General features: G+C 39.2%; 1 protein-coding gene across 1 annotated transcript in view; it reads right to left on the bottom strand.

The window, feature by feature from the left end:
* Positions 1 to 4,275: 4,275 nt before the first annotated feature.
* The window catches only part of CNTN6 (contactin 6), a 149,643-nt gene continuing 131,854 nt past the window's right edge, over positions 4,276 to 22,064 (bottom strand). The window contains exons 15-23 of the mRNA XM_074914602.1: positions 21,652 to 21,810; positions 21,402 to 21,551; positions 17,717 to 17,787; positions 14,724 to 14,958; positions 14,071 to 14,186; positions 12,271 to 12,457; positions 7,423 to 7,535; positions 5,571 to 5,739; positions 4,276 to 4,869 (exon numbers count right to left, since the gene is read on the bottom strand). Coding sequence (XP_074770703.1) covers positions 4,769 to 4,869; positions 5,571 to 5,739; positions 7,423 to 7,535; positions 12,271 to 12,457; positions 14,071 to 14,186; positions 14,724 to 14,958; positions 17,717 to 17,787; positions 21,402 to 21,551; positions 21,652 to 21,810 — 1,301 coding nt within the window. The 3' untranslated portion in view covers positions 4,276 to 4,768. The remainder of the gene's footprint in view (positions 4,870 to 5,570; positions 5,740 to 7,422; positions 7,536 to 12,270; positions 12,458 to 14,070; positions 14,187 to 14,723; positions 14,959 to 17,716; positions 17,788 to 21,401; positions 21,552 to 21,651; positions 21,811 to 22,064) is intronic.

Raw genomic sequence — 22,064 nt, 5'->3', positions numbered from 1 at the left:
TTATTCCAATTCACTCTATAAGGATGGGAGATATTTGTAGTTGTTTTTCAGTACTGAAATATATTGGTGTATATAGAATAGGTTAAGTAAAGAACAAAATACATAACAGTATTATTAATATGACATTTTAATTGCTGCATCAGACATATTTTCAAGTACTAAGTGCTAAGAACTGATAAAAAGAAGTTCATATTAAAAAAAGCCTGAATGACTGAAGCCATTTAGAGGCCTTTATAGCACGTAGATAGATGCTGTCAAAATGTCCAACTGACCTTTTCTACATGGTAAATTTCTCAAGAAATATTTTATAAAAGCTATTTTAATGGCACAGATTTCCGATTCTCCCCCTATATTTTTTGGATTAGATAACGGTCAGAGCAAGAGAAATGCCAAATCGTTACGTATACTCAAATGCTTACATATACTCTGAAGATGACCAGGGGCATTTTATGCAAAGTCTCTGCAACCTTATTTAAATTTTTAGATAGACAGATATTTCTGAATGCATCATTTGCCTTTCTTTTACGCTTCCAGTCCATAACAACCCTGTGAGTGGCAGCCCTCCATTAATTCACACCCAGCAGCAGAAGGCAGCAGATAGACATTATCTCAGCTCAGTGGTTGAGGTAGACTGGACCACTCCTTGGCATAAATAATGTCCAGACTGCGAGGCGATGTGGCTTTCCCACACTACCTGTGCTTTGAAGAGCTCATCATCCTTGTAGCCATAGTTCAATAGTCTGCTGCTAATATTATCATACTTCAATCCACGTTCACCCAAAGGCCATATTGTGACCAGCACCTAAATAGGCACTGGAAACTTAATATTCAGGAGCACTGAGATGCAGCAACTCTCTGGCACTTTAAGGGGAATTGTGGGGGACGGTGCCGTGAAAATATCAGTGCCCGAGGGGATCAAAGGGATTGGTTTATTGAGAGCAGGACAAGTTCTGCCCTGGCTTTTGCCCAGGCAGTTGGGCACATGCTCCTTGAAAAGACAAAAACCTGTGGAGGGGTGTAGGGAGGGAGGCAGGATCCCCAGACAGCAGCTCATAGCAGCCCAGTGTGTCCCAAAACCTCTCTGAGCAGATTAATTGTATCTTTCACGCAGGCTCTGCAAATCATTGGGGGAAATACACTGTGACGGCAGTACAGTCAGATATTAATAAAATCCTTTTCTGCTTTTACAACATATTTATACGTAAGTGTGATTTAGAGCTCTGTGTCAAGTCGTCACCAGGGCTGCATTCCAACGACCTGCAGAAAACACAGGGTGTTTCTGCACTTCAGGATAATGTTGATTTAGGGGCTGGTACAATAGCACACATGGGCTATTTTATTTAGCTTCTTGGCATTTGTATTCAAAAATTGCCATATAAAGAAGGGAGAAGGCATTAAAAAAAGTTTAAATGCTCTTAAATCACAAAGAAACATTGTGTTTAGAGTGAACTGAAACATTTGGATAGACTCAAAATTGCTTTTTTCATGGAGAAATACTTTGTTGATGTGTTAAATTTAAAATGAAAATCTCTGACTGTGGCTCTTTTTCATTTTTTGGTACTTTGCTTAGGTTATCAAAATAAAATAAGTATTACTCTTCCAACTATTTGAAAACTTAGACTGGTCTGTGATTTGATCTGGTGCCTCTAAAATCTGATCAGATTGAGCCCAAAGGTCTGTGCATAGGGCACCTTTAAGTGAGGTTTTTAATTCAGCTTCCTAGTTGCTAAAAATCAAGAGCACTGCAGAATTGTTTGGTTTTTTTTTTTTTTTTCCCCACTGTTTTCATTTTGACTTTTGCTTTTAGGGGATTTATACTGTTCCTATTTTCAAACTTCTTCCTGCAACTGTAAGTGACAAAACTGTTTTTTACCCTTTTTTTTTCTTTTAATGAAAGCTGTCGGTCATCTGAAATCTATTTGAGCATCAGGTGCTTTAATAACATTTTCACATAAAAAGAAGAGCTGGACTTTCACCGCTTTGGGCAGCTCAGAAATCAGTTCATCCTAGTGAAGCACCAAAAAAGAATTGGGGAGCTAGAGTGAAGAAAATGAACCTGCACAAGTTAGAGGGCTACATTGATTTAGAGAGGATGGTGGGGGGAGGCTACCATTATGTCTATATTTAAAGGTATTCCCCTGAAGATTTCTTAAAAGTTCTGCTCCCAAGGCAGAACAGTCATTGGCAATCCACTTGTGCTTCAGCTCAAGTTTGGTTCAGCAAGGGAAGAGCTTTATTCATGTTAGGGGTCTTTCTAGCTTGTCCTTTACTTTAAAAAGGGTTACTCCCATGGGAATGACAAAATAGGACTAACGTAGAAATTCAGAGGTTAAACACTGAAGACATAAAGAGCCTGATTTTGAAAGGTATCTTCTACAGTGAGAAAAGTACCTTGCAAAGAAGATCTGTAATGCATACAGAAATGAAAACAAATCTGAAGAAGTGACTCATTGTTTAGTTTCACTGCGACGAAAAATGTTTTTACTTCATTAGGGTATTATCAAGACTTTTAATACCATATCCACTCCTTTCTAAACTGTTCTCTTCTTTTGAAAGCTATGTTAAACCTCTTCCTAATAACTCCTGCGATTAGCATCTTTGTAGAAATCCCAGAGGAGAGGCTTCTAAAAGTGGCATTATATTTCTAGAGCCTCCCTGCAATTAAGCATCTATCAGGCCTTCTATTCAGTTGAATATAACTGCTCTGCAGAAAATCTCACTTCACTTGAATAAAAAGAGATGTTTTGTTTAAACTTAGCAGAAGGATTGCATTTATGTTATGAAATATAAGAATTTTAGATTCAGTTTAGCTGAGGAAAAAAATGTACCCATTGCCTAATGGACACAAGAAGGTCTGCAATGGAGCTGCCATGGCAGAGGGCAGCTCCTGCTGGAGACCAGCTGGGAGGGGATGATGCAGAAAGCTCTGCCAGAGCTCCACCAAATAGTTGTCAACTCTGACACATTTTGTTCAATTCAGTACGGGAATTATTACACATCACAAGGTGTAAGTGATATTTGCTTATCCACAGTAAAGAAAAAGAAAACAAGTTTCTACAGTCACTTCTTTAGTGAGGCTGCAGCTGCACAGCCATGAGAACATGAAACACACACTCTTTTGGCTTTGACAGCATCAACACAAGAGGCAAATGTTTAATGGTGAGTGCAGCTCCAAGTGAAAACTCCTTGTCCTAGGGACTTAATATCCTTTTCATCCTCTGGAGTCTTTAGATCAAAATTGGACATCGTTCTGTAACACGCTCTTTTGCAATGTTTTTATCATTTGTTATTTTATTTCATGTCAGTGTGTGTGGAGTTCTCCCTGGAAGTCCAGCACATGAGTAATCTCAGGTACCAAAGTTTTGGTAGCTTCCTATATGCATTCACATTTTAGACTCTCTTGCTGCCAATTTGGCCTCCCATAACTATGGACAAGAAACATGTTTAATAAGCTCTTTGAAGGATTATGATGCACAGATGAACCTCTATCCTTTCGCTCATTTGTGTGCTTACATATCACCATCCCCATTTCAACATTTTTATTGTAGAAGGTATTGGGGGATATTTGATTCACATGGAGTTATAAACGGTTACAAAGACTGCACAACATGTATTTGACAGCGGTGAAAATAAAATACACTTCAGAGTAAAGTGGGAAGGAAGAGAAGGCCCCCCAGTAATGATATGAGACAAACCCAACCCTTTTATCAGATGTTAAAGTTGACAGGGGTGTGACTTCCCATTTTGAGCTGTATCTACTGACTTGAAAGCCATGCTCACTCTAGTGTTTAATTTGTCATTCTAATAACTCAAAAGATTGAAGGGCTTAATTAGATATTTTTATTTATATTTCAAGATGATGAAAATCAATGTTCTCATTTACCTTCACACCCAGCCCAAGGATGAATCTACACTTTCAAGCTACAGCAAAGAACAGTAGCAGGTGAGACAGCAACTGAACCTGCTTGAAAGCAGATATATTTCAATCTCCCTTCAAAACAGTATTCAACATCTCTGACAGTATTGTTGATCAGAATAGTCTTTGCATGAAAAAGTCCTTTACAACGTATTTGAGAATATGTAAGGTGTCTCGTATTATAAAAGATACTGCCTTATTCAGATCTGGTTCAAGGCTGCTGATGCCATTGAAAGTCTTTCTATTGAATTCAATGAGCTTTGAGTTGGTACATATGATTCCTTTTATTTAAGTTTCCCTTTTCTGAAGAAAATAGTACAGTACACTTCATATAATGCATTGTATGACACCTCCTGTAATACAAAAAAGTGCAAAAAGTAAACAAATAGCTTTTCTTTAATTTAAAGTGGGTTTGTTTGGGGTTTTTTTTACAGGTTACACTGAAGAATGTGAGATAAGTAATATCCACATCACAAGTAATTGCAAGTCTCTCCTCTCAGTTACAACAGCTTGGTACTGGTCTTTCATATCTGACATACCATTACACTGGAGTTTTAATAAGAACTACTGCTTGTAAAAAATTCGACACCACTCTCCTTACAATCTCAAGTTATGTTTGGCACCACTCCATTCAGTTGATGCATACACATTTATCCATTAATTTCAAAGATTATTTTTAAAAATTAATATAATATTGATACTTAATGTTTTCTTAATAATATACCACTTTTATGTCCCTCCCCCAACCCCACTGTTTTTCTTTATCAGGAATGTTGGTCATGGTGAAGTATTAAGATAAAATCTACATACAGTTTATTTTTAAAAGTCCATGTCTGAGCATTGCTTTAATCATCAAGGAAAAGGGTATATAAGAACAGAAATCAATAGAAGGATCCCAGATGTCAATATACGGTTTACCCTTTGGGACCACTTTATTGCTCCAGAGCTTAAACCTGTAAAAATATAAGCACATAAAATTTTCTGACAAAAGTAAATAAGTGTAAAAAAAAAAGGTTTACTATGCATTCTAGCATAACAGTAATCTTTGTTCGATCTTCAAAATGAAACATTATCCACAACTGGTATTTCTATTTATTTATTCTTTAAATTGTAGCAGCAATTCCATGGAGTATGGTTTGGAATCGGTTTCCCACCCTCCCTGTGAATATCTGCTTTTAGGAGGGTTTTGGCTAGTTTGTTGCAAAACTATGCTCCATTTTGCATGAATAATAAGATACTAATGAGAGTAGAGGTTGGACCCTCGGCAACCCCACCCCAGCCATGGAGCAGGGCTGAGGGTCTCTGTCGCAGCAGCAGCAGCTCCAGAGCAGATTAAGAGCTGCGTTATTTGTGAGAGCTGCAGCTTTGACTTGAACAAAAGACCATGTTTCTCTGTCCTTCCCTGAGCATCACGGGCCAGGTCAGATGGAGACCTACACTAAAAATAAGGTCACATCTAGGTGTTGTGCAAAATACTTTCTCCGTTAATGAATCTGAGAGTACCAGAGGCTAATCCACATGTACCCAGCATTACAAAGCAACAGGAGGGAGGCCACTGACAGTAACAGAGAGTCGTAATCTATCATACTTCTTAGGGACACACAGATTTCTTATTATGCAATAACTTTCAGAGGAAAAAAAAAATCTCACATACTTGATATTTTTGGAATCCTGATTTCCTCACTGCTGCTGCCATCCCCACCATCACTGACTGTTCTTATTTCTATGAGATAATCTTCTTCAAATGGTACCAGAAGTTCAGCTGAAGTGTTGTTTGTCTCCAGTATATGTGTTTTGCTATGTCTGTTTTGTCTGTACAAAATCTAAGTAAAAAGGTATTAGAAAACAAGAGTTATTTAATATTTTTTAAGTTTTAATAAATTTTGGGGGGCTGAAAGTATCTTCTGTCATGTCCCAAACTTTTCAGAGTACTATCAGCATCCTACAGAGTATTAAAGTTAATTCAAAACATAGAAATGTATTCTGCAGAATTCTGTGATGGAGGCCACAGCAGGCATTTACTCCAACTTTCAGGAGAGCTTTTGTCTGCTAGAACTGAGGCTCACTGTGAATGTAAGGTCATGAAATCCTCATCCAATACACTTATGCTCTTCTGTAAATATGGAAGTTAGACCCATCTTTAAAGAAGACTTCGATCTGTAACAGCTTTTATATCCAGAACTCATCTGACACTTCAGGAACTGAGGTGTTAGGGTTGGTTTTTTTTAATTTTGCCTGGTTGTGGTGAGCATTTAGAGTCAAATAGAAATATTCACATTGACTTCTGTGTAAAATTACCACCTGCTAAAAAGACTTCAAGAAAGAACGGAAATTTGGATAGCATCACTGGAGTTTCCTCTTTCTACATTTCTACATTTGTACAGCTAAACATGATGGATCCAGCGCCTGCTTGTATTATGGTCTTTTTGCTAATGAATCATTGGGCCATGGCGCAGAAGAGCCTGGGGAGTGTAGACAGGGATCCTACAGACTATGAACAGCTTTTTCCTCCAAGAAGCCTTTCTGCCTTGCTAGCACATCAATTACAGAGTTTGACTCCTTTCTCTTGACAATCTTTTGACATATTTATACTAAGAAGAGCAACAGAAGAGCAAAGCAGAAGGAGAAATGGGGATCATATTATAAATACTGCAGAAAGTACTTAAAGCACTCTTTCCACATCAAAATGTAATAAGCAGGTAGGTTAGACACAAAGGAAAAAAGCTTAATAGTTTAAACTTTTTACCCAGTGTGTGGAGTTACTTAAACACACTCACTAGGGTATAAAAGAATATGGTCTCAAGAAAGTTTGCAAAGTGGGAGGGGGGTGCATCCTATTCCTCCCTAGGCATAAATAGCTCTGTGTAGACACTAAAATGCCTAGCAAGGTGAGGATCTTGGTCTTGAGAACCTTTCCTCATGGAAGAACACTCCACCTCCATTTTTACAGTCCTTCAGGAGTAAAAATGTCTTTCCATAAGTCTTTCAGGGTCAGAGTGACTGCAAACAAACTTTAAACTAAATTCTTCTTTCTTTTGAAAACAGATTTATGGGAGTGCTTTTTACTTCATTCACACTAATATTTATACAAACATCTTCCTACCTCTTTTCAAAGGTACATTTCTGAATTGCCAGAGTGAGAACTTTTAAATGTGTTTTATGCCTGCCTTTAATGCTTAAGAGACTGTTCTCTACTTCTTATATATGTGTGAAACTCCTTCCCCAAAAAGAGGTGAATGTAAGAATCTTAGATGAATAAGATTACAAGGGAAAGGGGACAAGAGAGATCCAGCATTGAGGACAGAAACACCCTGCGTCAGGATAAAGAGGTCCTACTCTGCATGAACACAGCCGTTCTTCCATTTGTATAAATGTCAGCCAACCATCCCAGTAACTCCAGAAAAGTCACTTTTTTCCAGGTAACGAACAGTTGCCTTTCAACGAGTCCTGTTTGTGCCTCTATTATAAACAACATGTCTGACTAATGAGATAAAGAAATTACTTACTTTGTAGCCTAGCACCTCTGATTCATTCTCCATTGTTTTTACGTGTTCCCAGTTCAAGCAGATTTTGGAATTCGTCAGCTTCCAGGCAATATTTGCTGGGGGTTGACTTGGTGCTTTAAAAAACAGATGATGATAATCACAAGATACAGCTGAATATTAATTTGCATAGTGTAATTGAATGAGCTGCTGACATGGAAGTAGCAAATGCATGGGTGATTCAAATCTAAAAGAGTAAAAAAATATTTCCCAGTCCATCATTGCTCTTGTATTAGTCAGAATAAAGAACTATTCATAGCACAAAACCACTTACTGTAAGAGTTCATTTTCGAAATTAGGAAAAGCCTGACAGTGTCTGACAGCTGAAGTTATATTTGATAGATTTTGTTTAAGTACTATGTTGTTCCTGTCTGTATTTTAATGTACAATAGAATGTTTTGCTGTATGGATTTCAGAAAAAGCTAAAACTAAGAGCAAAGTACAAAAGACAAGGTTTTCATCAGCCATGAGGACAGATTACAAAGAGCTACACATTAAAGTCTCCATGTGATCCATCATGAAACATTGTAGGATTGTATAAATTCTCAGCACAATAGGCCAAGAGTAGCTTTTCAAAGGGTTTTTATGCCTAAGTGCCAGGACTTTGAAAATTTGCCTAAAAGCGACTGAAATCGAATCCTGTGTGAACAGGTGAAGTTGAAACTGTGCCTTTGAACTATATCTCAGATTTAAAACAACACATTATCTCCATCTCCATAGTGCACTCTCCCAGCCCCTGCCTGGGAGGACGGCACTGGGGGTGTTAGAAGAAATAAGGACTGGAACAGAATTAAAAGGAGAGATTTGAAGAAACATGTTGTGAGTACCCCAGATCTGACTTTTAAATGTTTATATTCTGGGATCCTTCTTTTTTCCCTACAGTTCCTATATATTGACGATTAATACATGTAACTTGGACAGTACTCTTGATTTGTTAACAGTCTGATTTCTTTCATTTTCCATGGAGATAGAATAAATTGGTGGTGCCTGTTGTTTCATATCTATCTGCTTCATGACTGTGAAGAAGTTTAATCCAACCCACCCGTAAGGAAAGGAGGTGTTAATGGATCACCTCGGTGAATATAAGCAAATGTCCTTCCATGAGCTGTACTGTCAGTGCTGGAAAAGATTCATTTTCCTTTTGAAGGCATTTATATACATTCACATATGTAAAACTGAAAATTTACTTAAATGTTGTTTGAAAACTCTTTGTTGCTTTCAGCAGATCCTTTATATAAGGAATTTGGTAACAAGAAACTCACAAGAGGCAAAGAATGTAAAATACGTCATTGACTGTGTATTCTGAAAGATCTTGGAAGCACTCAAACATGGGTGAAAACTGCCTTATTCAAAGCTTTTTAGCATAGCACTTAAAAACATCTTAATTCATGATATTTGGGCTGAAAAACCACCACAGGAAGATTTTCAAAACAAAATTATCTGGTTTTGCTATACAGACAGGGAAAAGAATAGGTGGTAGTGTACCACTTCCCCAGATCCATAGTAATATCCACGAGCAAAACCTCTGCAAACAGTTCTTCAGATCTAAGATTAACAGATCATTTCACAGAATCACAGAATCATCTTGGTTGGAAAGGAGGTCATCCAGTCCAACCGTTCACCTAGCACAGTTCCCACCTACAGCATATCCTTAAGCTCTAAATTGACCTGACTCTTGAACCCCTCCAGGGATGGGGACTCCACCACCTCCCTGGGCAGCCCATTCCAACGCCCAACAACCCCTTCTGGAAAGAAATGCTTCCTGATATCTAGTCTGAACTTTCCCTGGCCCAACTTGAGGCCATTCCCTCTTGTCCTGTCACTTTCTACTAGGCTATAGAGGCTCATCCCCAGCTCTCTGCACCCTCCTTTCAGGGAGCTGTAGAGGATGATGAGGTCTCCCCTCAACCTCCTCTTCTCCAGACTAAATCCCCCCAGTTCCCTCAGCCGCTCCCCGTACGACCTGTGCTCCAGACCCTGCCCCAGCTCCGTTGCCCTTCTCTGGACACGCTCGAGTCATTCAATGTCCTTTTTGTAGTGAGGGGCCAAAACTGAAAAATAGGAATCGAGGTGCGGCCTCACCAGTGCCGAGTACAGGGTAAGATCCCTTCTCTATCCCTGCTGGCCACGCTATTGCTGACACAAGCCAGGATGCCATTGGCCTTCTTGGCCCCCTGGGCACACTGCTGGCTCCTGTTCAGCCGGCTGTCAATCACCCCCCCAGGTCCCTCTCTGACTGGCAGCTCTCCAGCCACTCTTCCCCAGGCCTGTAGCGCTGCTGGGGGTTGTTGTGGCCCAAGGGCAGCCCCTGGCACTTGGCCTTATTGAAACTCCTCCAGCTGGCCTCAGCCCATGGCTCCAGCCTGTCCAGGTCTCTCTGCAGAGCCTCCCTACCCTCGAGCAGATCAACACTCCCACCCAACTTGGGGTCATCTGCAAACTGACTGAGGGGGCACTCGATCCCCTAGTCCAGATCATCCATAAAGATTTTAAACAGGAGTGGCCCCAAAACCCAGCCCTGGGGGACACCACTCGTGACTGGCTGCCAGCTGGATTTAACTCTGTTTACCACAACTCTCTGGGCCTGTCCAGACAGTATTTTACCCAGCAAAGTGTGCGATTGTCCAAACCTCGAGCAGTCATTTTTGCCAGGAGAATACTGTGGGAAATGGTGTCAAAAGCTTGCTAAAGTCAAGGTAAATTACATCCACAGCCTTTCCCTCATCCAATAAGCAGGTCACTCTGTCATAGAAGGAGATCAGGTTTGTCAAAGGACCTGCCTTTCATAAACTCATGTTGACTGGGCATTTCCTCAACTAATTTCTTGTAATCAACATTGTCAGGAATAATAGAAGTCCCAAGTAAGTTTATTAAGTTAATGACTTCATGTTTTATTTTGTTTTATGACTTAATGTTTAAATTAATGTCTCATGTTTTAGGTAACACTCGGCTTTGTTGCTGTATTGAGTTGAGCTTTATCCTTGCAAAGTATTTCTAGTATCTGTATCTGTTGTAAAGAAAAAGGACAGAAATTTCTGAAATCCATGACGTATAAATGAAGCAGAAGAGCTGAGCTTCACAACAGCTCCTAATGGAGCAGTATGTTCATGGAAGGAGGACATCATTTCCACTTTCCTAAGTAGTTTAAAGATAAACCAGGATATCAGCTTAGACCTTAAATTGATCTTGGATAAGTATATTTCAATCAGAATTGCACCTATTTGGCAGAAGGACCATTTTAGTTTTGCTTAGTCTCTACAATAATGGCATGCACAAAACATTGTGGGAATCCTGGACGATGAGTAGGAAGATAGAGCTATTACCTTGAAGCTAAAGTTCCTGTTGTAGATGCACACTGTTTATATTCTCTTGACATATTATCTCTACTCATATTGAAAGTGCTTGCATCTTTCAGAGACTAGAGCTTAAAATTTTAATATATGTTTTTAAATATTAAAAGGGTTATTTTGACTTTAATTTTTAAATGAACCATTAGCACAATCCTGAATTTGACAGAAGATGAAGTCAATGTAAAACAAAGAAAATTTATTCCTTATATGTCTTGTCACTTGATTGCATTGTCTTTAACTTGTCTTTCATACATATGCACATATAAATATAGAGAATCATTTCCAGACATGAGTCTATTTTCCATTAAGAAATTGCCTGTGAGAAGAGTCCTGTTTGAGTCTTTAAGAATCACCTTTTCTGGCTTTATTTTGGTTTATTTACATTAAATCATAACTTTTATCATTAACTCATTTTACAAGTTGGTTCCTGTCTTGCACTTTGAGTAATAGCACAGAGCAGCACGAAGACAAGAGGAAAACTGGTGAAAGACAGAAGAAAGAAGAAATATTTCCCTTTTTTGTGCAAAAGGGTTGATCAATTGTTTACTGGGAAAACATAGTTCAAGGAAAGTATGAAAAAAATGGAGCACTTGAACAGTAATGAATTTTGGGCACTCTGGTACACAGTAGATTACCAAGATTTCCTGCTTTATGTCTATTTTGCTTAGTGAACATTTACTTCATGGGTTCAGTCCTTCAGGATGGTGCTCAGTGCTTCCTTGTTACCTTGCAGGATGGCTCCATAAAAGCACTGGTTTCATGAAGTTGTTTCTCACAAACAGAATAGCATATGGTTTTGCTTCTACAGTTGCAGGAAATTTTAAAAATTGATGACTAAATAGTATTTATATGAATGTATCCCATATGCTACCCTCTGCAGTGCACAGCTTAAAGGTCTCAAAAAGCAATGCATTTGGAGCATTCAACACTTGTCTTTAAAAAACCAAACCCACATTCCCACACCCAAATCTACTGTTTGACTGTGGAACATCTTTGCTTTAGGGACTCTGCATCCCTTTTGAAATCTCCTGAAAGCAAGTGACATGCTGTTGCAATACAAAAGGAAATCCTTCCTAAGAGTTGCTACACTGTAGAAATACAAACATGAGCGTTATCTAATTTTGTACGTGTACAGAATCACTTTAGCACAGAAATAGAGTAAATGAAATAACCTGATTTAAGCTGATGAGAATGTTGACCTCGATTGTGACAGACCTGAAGCTAAATATTATATTAGTGTCTTAAATACTAGAGTCTGGGTAAACTTGATGGTGACCACAAAAATATTGTCCGGGAAGAGATAGAGAAGTTTCCTAGTCACAGATTTTGTTGCTTGATTTTATGAAGAAATTTGGGATCCAGTTTTCTTTGATATTGCAACATTTTGTGGTCATGGTAAGCTGAAATGTCACTATCACACTTGGGAGTTTGCAACATTTGTCGTACGAAATGGAATACTCACGTGATTTTTTAGTGGTGACATTTACCGGGGTGCTAGAGGGCCCCGTCCCTGCAGTGTTGTAAGCTCGAACTGTGGCAAAGTACACTGTATTAGCTTTTAGTCCTGTGATATTCTTGGCTGTTACATTCCCATTGACTCTGACTTTACCAGCTGTGCTTTCCTTGGGATCATCAGTCCAATATAAAACCTGAAAAGTGAGAACAAAGAACAGGCAATTCATTGTTTTCCATCAATTACAGATTTGGCTGGGAAGCAGACAGGCTGACAATGAAGATTTCAAGGAATACAAGATTTTTTTGTACTCAAAACTAGCAGAAAATAAAACCAAGCATGAATATGTATAGAGAAGAAATAAAATTTCAGAGACCGAATACCAATTAAGGAAGTAAATGAAATCCTTAACTTTATAGATGTCCAAAAGGAAGCCTTTGATAAGGTGAGAAATTTTAAAAGCTTGTTTGGTTTTATGGCTAGAAAACATTTGAAGAAAACTTTAAAAGATAGAAAGAAACATTTATCTCAGTCATCTAAGAGGTTTTTTCATTATTTTGTATGCCGCCTCTATTTTTGATTCAGTAAAAGCTATTTAGATCTGGCTTTTTTTCAGTGAATAATTGATTTTGGAAGTTTTGTGTACTGTACATGACTCCTATTACCTTTGTAATGATTGGACAGAATTTAAATTATTTCTGACTTGCTTTACTCTTGGTTTATCTTGTCCACAAAAACAAAAACAAAAACAAAACAAAACAAAAAGTTGTTTCATTTTGCAAGCAAAATGCCTAGGGTTCATATCTGAGGTTACTTACAAGTATCTCAGTTATTAATACAAAAATCTCCACCTCTGCTCTATCCTGTTGATACCAGATGCAGATGACACTGGGTTTCTGCTCCCACCTGGTGCTGAAGACCAGAGCGAAGCCAGAAGCAGCAAAGCTGGCTGAGTGCCACCATGGTCTAGCAGCATCCATACATCCTCGCAGCTCCTCCCGCTCAGACCCTGAAATACCTGGCCCTGATCTTGATGCTGTGACACCAGCAATGCACCCCAGTACACAGGGCAGAAAACCTGACAGTAAATGAGCAGGTTCTCACTCCAAAAAGCCTCCAAAAGTTGTGCCAGGGGAGGTTTAGATTGATTATTAGGAAAAATTTCTTCACTAAAGGGTTTTCAAGCACTGGAACAGGCTGCCCAGGGAAGTGGTTGAGTCACCATTCCTGGAGGTATTTAAAAGACATGTAGATGTGATGCTTAGGGACATGATTTAGTGGCAAACTTGGCAGTGTGAGGTTTATGGTTGGACTCAATGACCTTAAAGGTCTTGTCCAACCCAAATTATTCTATGATTCTAAGAGGTGCAAGAGGCCAAAAGCCTTTCAAATACACCCAGCACAAGCTTTGCATAGCAATGAAGAGCATTTACCCTGATCTCTTCTGTAAGCAATGCTATGAGTCATGTGCATGCCCCAAAACTATCAAGTACCCCATTGTGCTCAGTGTTACAGCTGTATAAGAGGAGGGAGGATCAGCTTTGTTTTGTGGAATCAGGCAAGAGTCCTTTTATAGTAGCCATCACAAACGATTAATCTTGAGGTTTTAATTTATATTACAAAAAGTCTGGGACAGAGCTGCAGCCCTGATCTGTAAATGTTTATGATTATCTCAGGTAAAATGCTGCTAATGAGAGTTGGGTGAAGGACTCCATTGCCTGTTGACTTGGAAGCAAGAGACGAGGAACCAGAATGTGGCCAGGAAAGAAACATCTGTAAGGTGTCAGACACCAGCACCAGCTGCCTCACCTCATAGCCCAGCACCCTGCCCGTGTGCCTGTTCCACGCGATGGGCTGCCAGGAGACCTCCACCTCCGCTGCCGAAATACTCAGTGCTGAAGCCCCCACCGGTGCTATCTGTGGCTCTGGGGGGGTGGGAGAAAATACAGATGGTGGAACATTTGTATTATCAAAAGGGTGTCATGTCAGGAACTGAGGGAGATTCAAGAAAAGAGGAGGAGATTCTGGGGGGAAGCAGCAGGCAGAGGCCCAGGAAACCTGGTGTGAATCGTTTGCTTTGCTACCCATTTATTGTGGAACATCAACAAGTTTTTAAAATTGGTCTTCACCTGTAAGCTGGGTCAGATTTTTGGAGGTCAGCTGCACTGAGTGGTTTGAAAAGCCAGACCCTCTGGGGACTACATTTCTGAATGTCTCCTGATTTTCCCAGCCCACTCAGCAGGAGTTCCCTGGGATCAGATAAGTTGAAACATCTACTTAAAGGGATTCTGAAGATCTGCGCCTCGCTTTTTTTTACTTCAATTTCCCATCTTGTGTCTCTTGTTAATCTTCAATGAGCAGCTTTAAGCAGGCTCTTTAATACCCCTGTGGAGATCTGTCTGATCATACCTGAGACCCATTGATGCTACACAACTGTTACTAATAAGAGCAACAGGCGTTACCATCTTCTCCTGAGTAGACAATGGATATGGAGCTCAGGGTCCCTTCTCCTTCATTGTTGTAGACACCAACTTTCACTTCAAAAGGAGAGAGAGGTGTAATGCTTTCATTCCTATAAACATATTTGCTTGCTTCCACTGAAGCCACTACTGCTTTTGTCCAGGTTGTTGAGCCAAGAGGACGAAACGTAACGATGTAGCCAAAATCTTCCCCATTTTGTAGTTCTTCTGGAACTGGCTGTAGTGACAAGGCAGACAGTCAATAAGCATTTGCAAGTATACACTGTTTTAATTGAATCTTCATTCTCTGAGTATATTTTAGTGGTATTGATTTAGTTGACTGCGCCTTAGAGAAGATAATAATGTTTGCTCCATCAGTCAATGTAATATTGAAATAAAAATCAAAATAATAAATCTATTGAGGCAATCAATTTAGAAACAAAAGATCTGATCAGCTCCATTAAAATTATTCTCTTTCAGGCATGAAGTTTTCAAAATTAAAAGCATTTCACTCAGTACAGGTTGCAGATGATTTTTTTCTTCCCCAAGGGGTCTAGGAATGCTAATTTTAAATAAATTATTTTTAAAGAAAAAAAGAGTCAGGAAAGGAACAAATGTGTACACAGAAGTGTGTGTCAGCTATATAATTGCTGCATATGAGTACAGTACTTACATATTTTTTTTTAAGTACAAGTAAAAGTCTAAAGTGCATGAACATATTCTTATTTAAGTTTGTTTAGAACAGAAATGTTACTGCAAGTCAACATGGCAAAATTAATGTTTCTATTAATAAAATCTCATGTCAAGATACGTATTAATGACTCATACTGAACAGGCAATTACATCAACACTGTATCCAGCATGAACTGTTTGCTTTCATGGGATAAAAATACTTGCTACATGGGCTTCTCAAAGTAAGAGAACATTTATGAAACAAGAAAAGAGGAGGCATTTCTCAACAAAACTTTACTTATTTTAGGTGCTTGCATCAAAGTAAGGAGCATAGAAGAAGAGACACGGAAGATGGTGCAAAAAGAGAGAGACAAACATAGGGGCAGAACCGCAGCCCCTGTGATCACTCCTGTCTCCAGTCTCCTCTCCTGCAGAGAAACTCCTGGGAGCAGTAACAGTGTGAGAAGATGGGAGAAAACAAAATCAGGAAGTACATCAGAAGATTTCAGGGCACTTATTTTACTCTTTTCTTCATAAATTCATTATAATTCCAGTAATAAGCTTGGCCTGGCATATGTAACAAATGTGACTTTCCTTAAGTGTTTTACAAACATTAATTCCCCAATATGCTCCCCTCTATCTCTTTTCCAGTCCTGAGAGAGTTAAGCGTGAGGGATGATGGTGCATTGGGGATTTATAAGAGTCCAAGCTACTTTCCAGAGCATTTAATTTGTTTTTGAGGCTTCTGTGACCTCAGATTTAATCAAGATGTTTAGTGAGTTCATCACAGAAAGCTAGAGAGTCGTGTTCAGTGTTGTTAGCTTGGCATAATTAGTATTTCTTCTGACTATTTTTCAGGACACACTGTGGAGTCCACCAGGATAATTTGATTGAGATCTCTCAGGTTGTTTTCAATTTTCATGTTCTTCTGCTCCCAAAGCGTAGATCAGTAGAGGAGAAAATGAAACAAAAGAGTGAAAGATGCATATGGATGAAAACTTAGTTCAGTAAAAGTGAAGCTTCACTCCGTTTGGAGCATGGAGATGGGAAAATGTTGCCAATATTATTTATCTAGTGGTTGCGTTGTTTTTTTTTCTTTTGACCTCTTTTTTTTCCTATCCCTCCCTTCCTCCCTCAAAAGGCTGGTTAAATGGCACGAGTTTTTAGCATACAGCAGAAACACAGGTAACTCACTCAGCTGATGAATAACATTACATTTAGTTTAATTCCTTTTTCTTTCTTTCAAACTGTATATATGAGCTTGGTTATTTCTTTGGGAAAAAAATGAAGTCAAGGGAGAGAGTAGACTGCTTTCCTTGCTTAAGCTGAACTAGAAGTCCTTTTTTTTAATTTTATTTTTTTTTAATTTTATTTTTATTAATAAATGTTTTCATGACCTATGAAAGGAGCATTGTGTTTCTGAAGGCCTCATCCCAAATTAAGAACTAAACATAGATCATCTTGCACAGCCTCTGAGACAGTTATACCCGAGAGTAAGATTCATGGCAAAGCTGCCTGGCCCCTGCCCTCCAGGCTGGGTGCTGCTGTTGGCAAGGAGTAGCTCCTGCTTTAGTTAGATGTCCTCAAAGTCTGAAAGGAGATTTAATTAGGTGAGTCACATCAACTTCACATGTATTTTTCAGCAGCAATGAAAAAAACGGAGGGTGGGAGCTGTGTTTTCTGTAAGGGCTGGAGTCTTGACCAAGCCCGTGCGCCATCACTGATCGGGCTTTGCAGGAGGCTGCCTGCATTCATCACGATGCCCGTGAGGAGGACGTTGGGTGGCAGGAGAAGGAGGGCTCCTTCCCACAACGCTTTCTTTCCGCTCTCTGAAATGACCTGCACTCACCCATTGCAACTTGTAGTATGGTATTAACTGTTCTGAAAATGTATATTCTCTCCTCTCACTGGAGTGCTGAAGAATTAAAGGGCTCATCTCCTTTAACGCATAATAGGATATGTCTTGTCAGCACAGTGTTCCAGAATGAAAAACATGTAAACAAAAGTATGAAAAATGTTAATGCAGAAAATGGCCAAGCAGATTAGTGTGTTAAGCACCTCCTGTACAATGGAGATAAGAGGGTTATACAGACTTCTAAACATCTTTATAACATGACTCTTAAACTGTTTATTTTTATAAATTGTTCACTATAACACAGAAAACTTGCTGTATATCTTACAGGCTGTTTTCTCTCCAGATGCAGGATGAAATCCAGGCTCAGCCAAAGCCAATGACCAAAAGCTTTTGAATTTCAGCAAGACTGTGATTTCACCCATGGACTCTTCCCCATTAGACAGCTTAGGTTAAATGAGCTAATAATTACCTCCCATGTGATGACCAGCTCAGAACGGCTCCCTCCTCCTCCACTGACGTTTGTTGGTGCCACGACAGGAACTGGAGAAGAAAAGATGTTGGTGCTTGCAACTACCCACCGCTACTGCCAGGGGTCTTGTCAGCTAGGTGATTAGAGTTTTTCCTAGCTCACATGTAGCTATTGCGCCTTTCAACATGGAGGACAGGGACTATATTATGAAACAGTACATTTTAAATGAACTGAAATTATGTTTACACATTTTGAAGTTTATAAGGCTGAAGCCACAGATGTATTTGATACATGAGTACCCTGGTTCAAAAAATTAATTAAAGAAGCTAGTAGCATCAAGTATCTGACATTATTATGCCTCATCAACTAATTGGCAAAATGATGTTCCATTCAGACTGTAGCTGCAACACTGCTGATTTACTAATTATGCATTTGTTCAGTAAACATGTTGTTGGAGCAATATATTAATTTTTTTAATTGGCTGTATACTTTTCTTGGGAAATTCAAAACTCTTAATTTGCTTTTCTCTTTCTCCCAACACTGAAAGTGCCCAAAAGTTCACTGATTAGAGCTTGCTTTCTCCAGCATTGCTCCAGGTGTATGGCACCATAGGTGCAAGGTCAAGGCCAAACAACATTGCTGCTGTTTCAGGCTGAAGGGTCTTCTCATCACTCAAATGGCTCTTGGTGGAGAAGCTAGGAAAATATAATAATTCCTTGCCTCTTGCTCTATATTTCCATAAACATGCACAACACATTAGCCTATAAATATTGACAGTTTTGGGGAACTGGTTTGTGATGTAACAGATGGAATTTAGACAGACCAGTCTTGTTCTTATTGTATAGTTTGCTATAGATCTACTTGCAAGGATATCACGTTCCTCTTCAGCATCTGGAGAAGTATAAAAAAAGAGGACAACTCTGGAACTGAGACAGAAACCCCCGTAAGAGGGCATTTGTGCTGTTTACCATTTCCAAATCCTTGGTATTTTCAGAATTTTCAATATTGTTTTGTCACTTCATTCAGCTCTCACTGTCTGAACATTGGACATATTGAGACAGGGCTGAGGACAGAAATGGGCAGGACAGCTATATCTCGGAAGCTGTTTCAGAGATTTTGGCAAGTTTTGCCATGTCTGTCTGCCCTTCCCCATGTCTTCCACTCAGTGTTAGCCCAGCTCTAGTAGAGGCAATAAAGGCAATAACCCTTAAAGTTCCCAGAAATTTATGTAAACGCACAATCACTTCTAGATTCAAGTCCACATATAAATCTTTATCTGATTTCATCCTCTCCAGAAATGTAGAAATTTCAAGATAATTTTGTTGTGCAATCATAAAAGTGAGTGCAAGTGCAAACAGACAGGCTCTTTTGGAGAGATTAGCATAGGTATACAATTTCGTCACTCACAATCAATGTCTTTGTGCACATCAGAGGCAAATAAGCTAAGACTGAAAAGAACTGCATTAAAGGAAAAAAAGACAGAACACACTTTCAAGCCTAGTGTTTCACTGTTTCATGAACCAGTTGATGCTCAATTAGTTCATGTGTTAAATGTGTTCAGTACTTACTACATTTGCATGGGGAAAAAAATTGTACTACTGCTCAGCAGACCCTCAACTGGGTCATAGTTGAGAAACAGATGAAAATTTACAGCTGAGTGCACCAACAGAGGCTCAATTAATTCTCAGCTCCATTTTAATGAAATGAACAGTGGCTCATTTGCATCCACAAATCTACTAATGCTCAGATTTCAGCTGGCAAAATAGCTATTATAACAGTGAAGTTCAAATTCACCCTTTCATGGCCAGCTTTTTGCTGTCTAGTTTTCCGTTTTCTATTCTGGTAAAAAAAATAAGCTGTTACTTCTCCCACTGCACAGCAATGTTTTGAGACAATGATTTACAGAAGTCAAGTGCTTAAGCAACTAAAACCTGAAGTGAGTCTTTCTGTTCCTCTTAAGCTTCAGACAGTGCCACACTGTAAGGAAATAATGCTCCTTGTGCTATTGCCATGATAAATAAATAATATTAATTTTATTGTTTATTTTTCTTTCTAGCCCTAGTCTTGTGAATTGCTCTAGTTAAAAAAAAAAAAAAAAAGACAAAAAAAAAAAGACTTTACAAGATGAAGGCTTTTACTGACTGTATAGGTGGTTTTGAATATCACACTTTACAAAGCCTGACAGTGGCAACAGCAGGAAAGACCTTCCCAGCACTAATGTTGACTTTATGATCAATCATGTAATGGAGAACATATATCTGTGACACCCTTGGGAAATTTAGAAAATCTGGCCTCTCCCTGTCTCCAGCTTTTCTTTAGCCTTCCCTTTTCACGTTGCTCCTTACTTCTTGCATGTGAAAGGTTCCTGTGGTTCTGCTGGAGGCAGGGCTGGTGTCCCACTCAGGCACACATCCCCCAGACACCTGAGCCCAGGGCAGGATCTGTGCACCTTTCCCAATGGAAGCTCTCAGGGTCTTCCCTTTGTTTGGAAGCAGCCTGCAATCTGCTTTACTACCACACTGGCTAGGCAGTCCGGACTGCTGCTAAGGCTCATTTGATGTCTCTCTGCACCTGGAAAGCTGACAAAATCTATCAAAATTGGTATTCTAATGATCAGGTATTTTCTTCTGGCATCAGTACTCAGTATAAGTTTTTGCTTCAACAACAGGAAAAATAACTTATTAAATTTTAATCAGTTGATTTAATACAATTTGAAGTAATTCTGCTTTGGACAAATATTGTAGGTATTCTGAGAAACAAATGGATCCCCCTTTTATGGATATATGCATTTTCTGCTGCATAATGTACAGTACTGTATTTTGAGTTCTGTCTTGAAATGCAGTTTGTCAAACTTCAGAGCATAGCAAATGAGATAAACTAAGAGAAAGTGGATTGTAAAAGGTGCTTCCATTTTACTGCTTTCCATTCAATAAATACTGATTTTATAGGTGGGAGAGAGTTGATAAGCAGGGGGCTGGGAGAAACATAAAACAAACGAAAGGTTTAGGCGTCAAATAAATTGTACCAAACTGAATAGGTCAGAGGACTGACAGTGTCGGTCATCCAAGAATGAGTCTTCTTCCTATGAGGTTCCATGTCCCAGAAGATAAATGAGTAAAGGTTAGACAGACAGATAGTAAGGATCCCGCCCTGGAGTCAGTGGAAGCTATTAGTTTCACTGGGCTTTGGATGCTGTAATTTATTTCCTTCGGTTAAAGCCAATATCCTGTCCCTGCTGATGCTCAGACATCAAACAACTGCTTGTGCTAGGATATGCCAGAGATCTGGCTTTATAATTTTCTATGCAAGTTCTCGAGCAGGGTTTAAATGCAGGTATAATTGGATGAAAACAAATTTTGCTCTCCAACTGCTTGAATGAAAGCTCTGTGTTCAGGCATGGGGATTAGAAACATTTTGGGACATATCAAAGGGAGGAAGCATGGGCCACCTCCAGCCTTTGTTACTCGTCCAAGTGATCTTCAAACCAGAGAGCAAAGCATGTGGTACCTCAATCATGTCCAAGCACTGGTAGTGCAGGCCTGCTGTCGTGAAGTCATAGCAGCCACAGACTAAAATGCCAGATATTCAAATAACCCTGTAGGAGTGTCTCTGCTGCAGTGAAAATCTTACCTGGGAGCTGTCAGTGAGTCTGTGTGGAAAAAAATGACAAAAACTAGGGACTTACCTGCTGCTTTAGTTTTCAGTAGAGCCGATGGTCTGCTTGGCTCCCCAATTCCAACACTATTGCTGGCAACCACACGAAACTCATACTCAACCCAAGGGCTTAAGTCAACCACTGTTGCCTTGTGAGTCCTACCATTAATGACTTCAGGAACTAAAGGTAAAACAAACATGCCGTGACAATTTAATTTTGGAGTAACTAATGGCTTAATTGCAATATGCAAAAAATTCAAGGCAACTCTCAAATTGCTCACCTGTTGCAACTGCCTGCCAACCAACCGAGAAAGGAGTCCTCGTCTGAATGTTGTATATCTGGACTGGACTGTTATTATCTATTCCAGACTTCCAGGATAACACAGCAGTAGTGCTAGAAATATGTTCAACTTTAACATCTTCTGGTGGACCTGGGGGGCCTAATATGATTAGCATTTTAAGATTAAGGTGTTAGGAAGAGAAGATTCATTGTTGAGTTGGGCAACCCTTACTTTCTCAAGTCAGTGGAATTATTCATGAAGCTGCAGTTTCATGAAAGCAGCACCATCACTAAATGATGGCTTCATGCCTATATTAAACTTTTCTAATTAATGAGGATTTTTGAGTCAGGAAAAATAATGTCTTTATGTTTCTAATATGAAAACTGCAAACAAGGGAATGATTTTTTTGTCTG

This window comes from Athene noctua, chromosome 10 (genome assembly GCF_965140245.1).
Source record: "Athene noctua chromosome 10, bAthNoc1.hap1.1, whole genome shotgun sequence".
Taxonomy (NCBI): Eukaryota; Metazoa; Chordata; class Aves; order Strigiformes; family Strigidae; genus Athene; species Athene noctua.
This window is presented reverse-complemented; position numbering and strand designations above follow the sequence as displayed.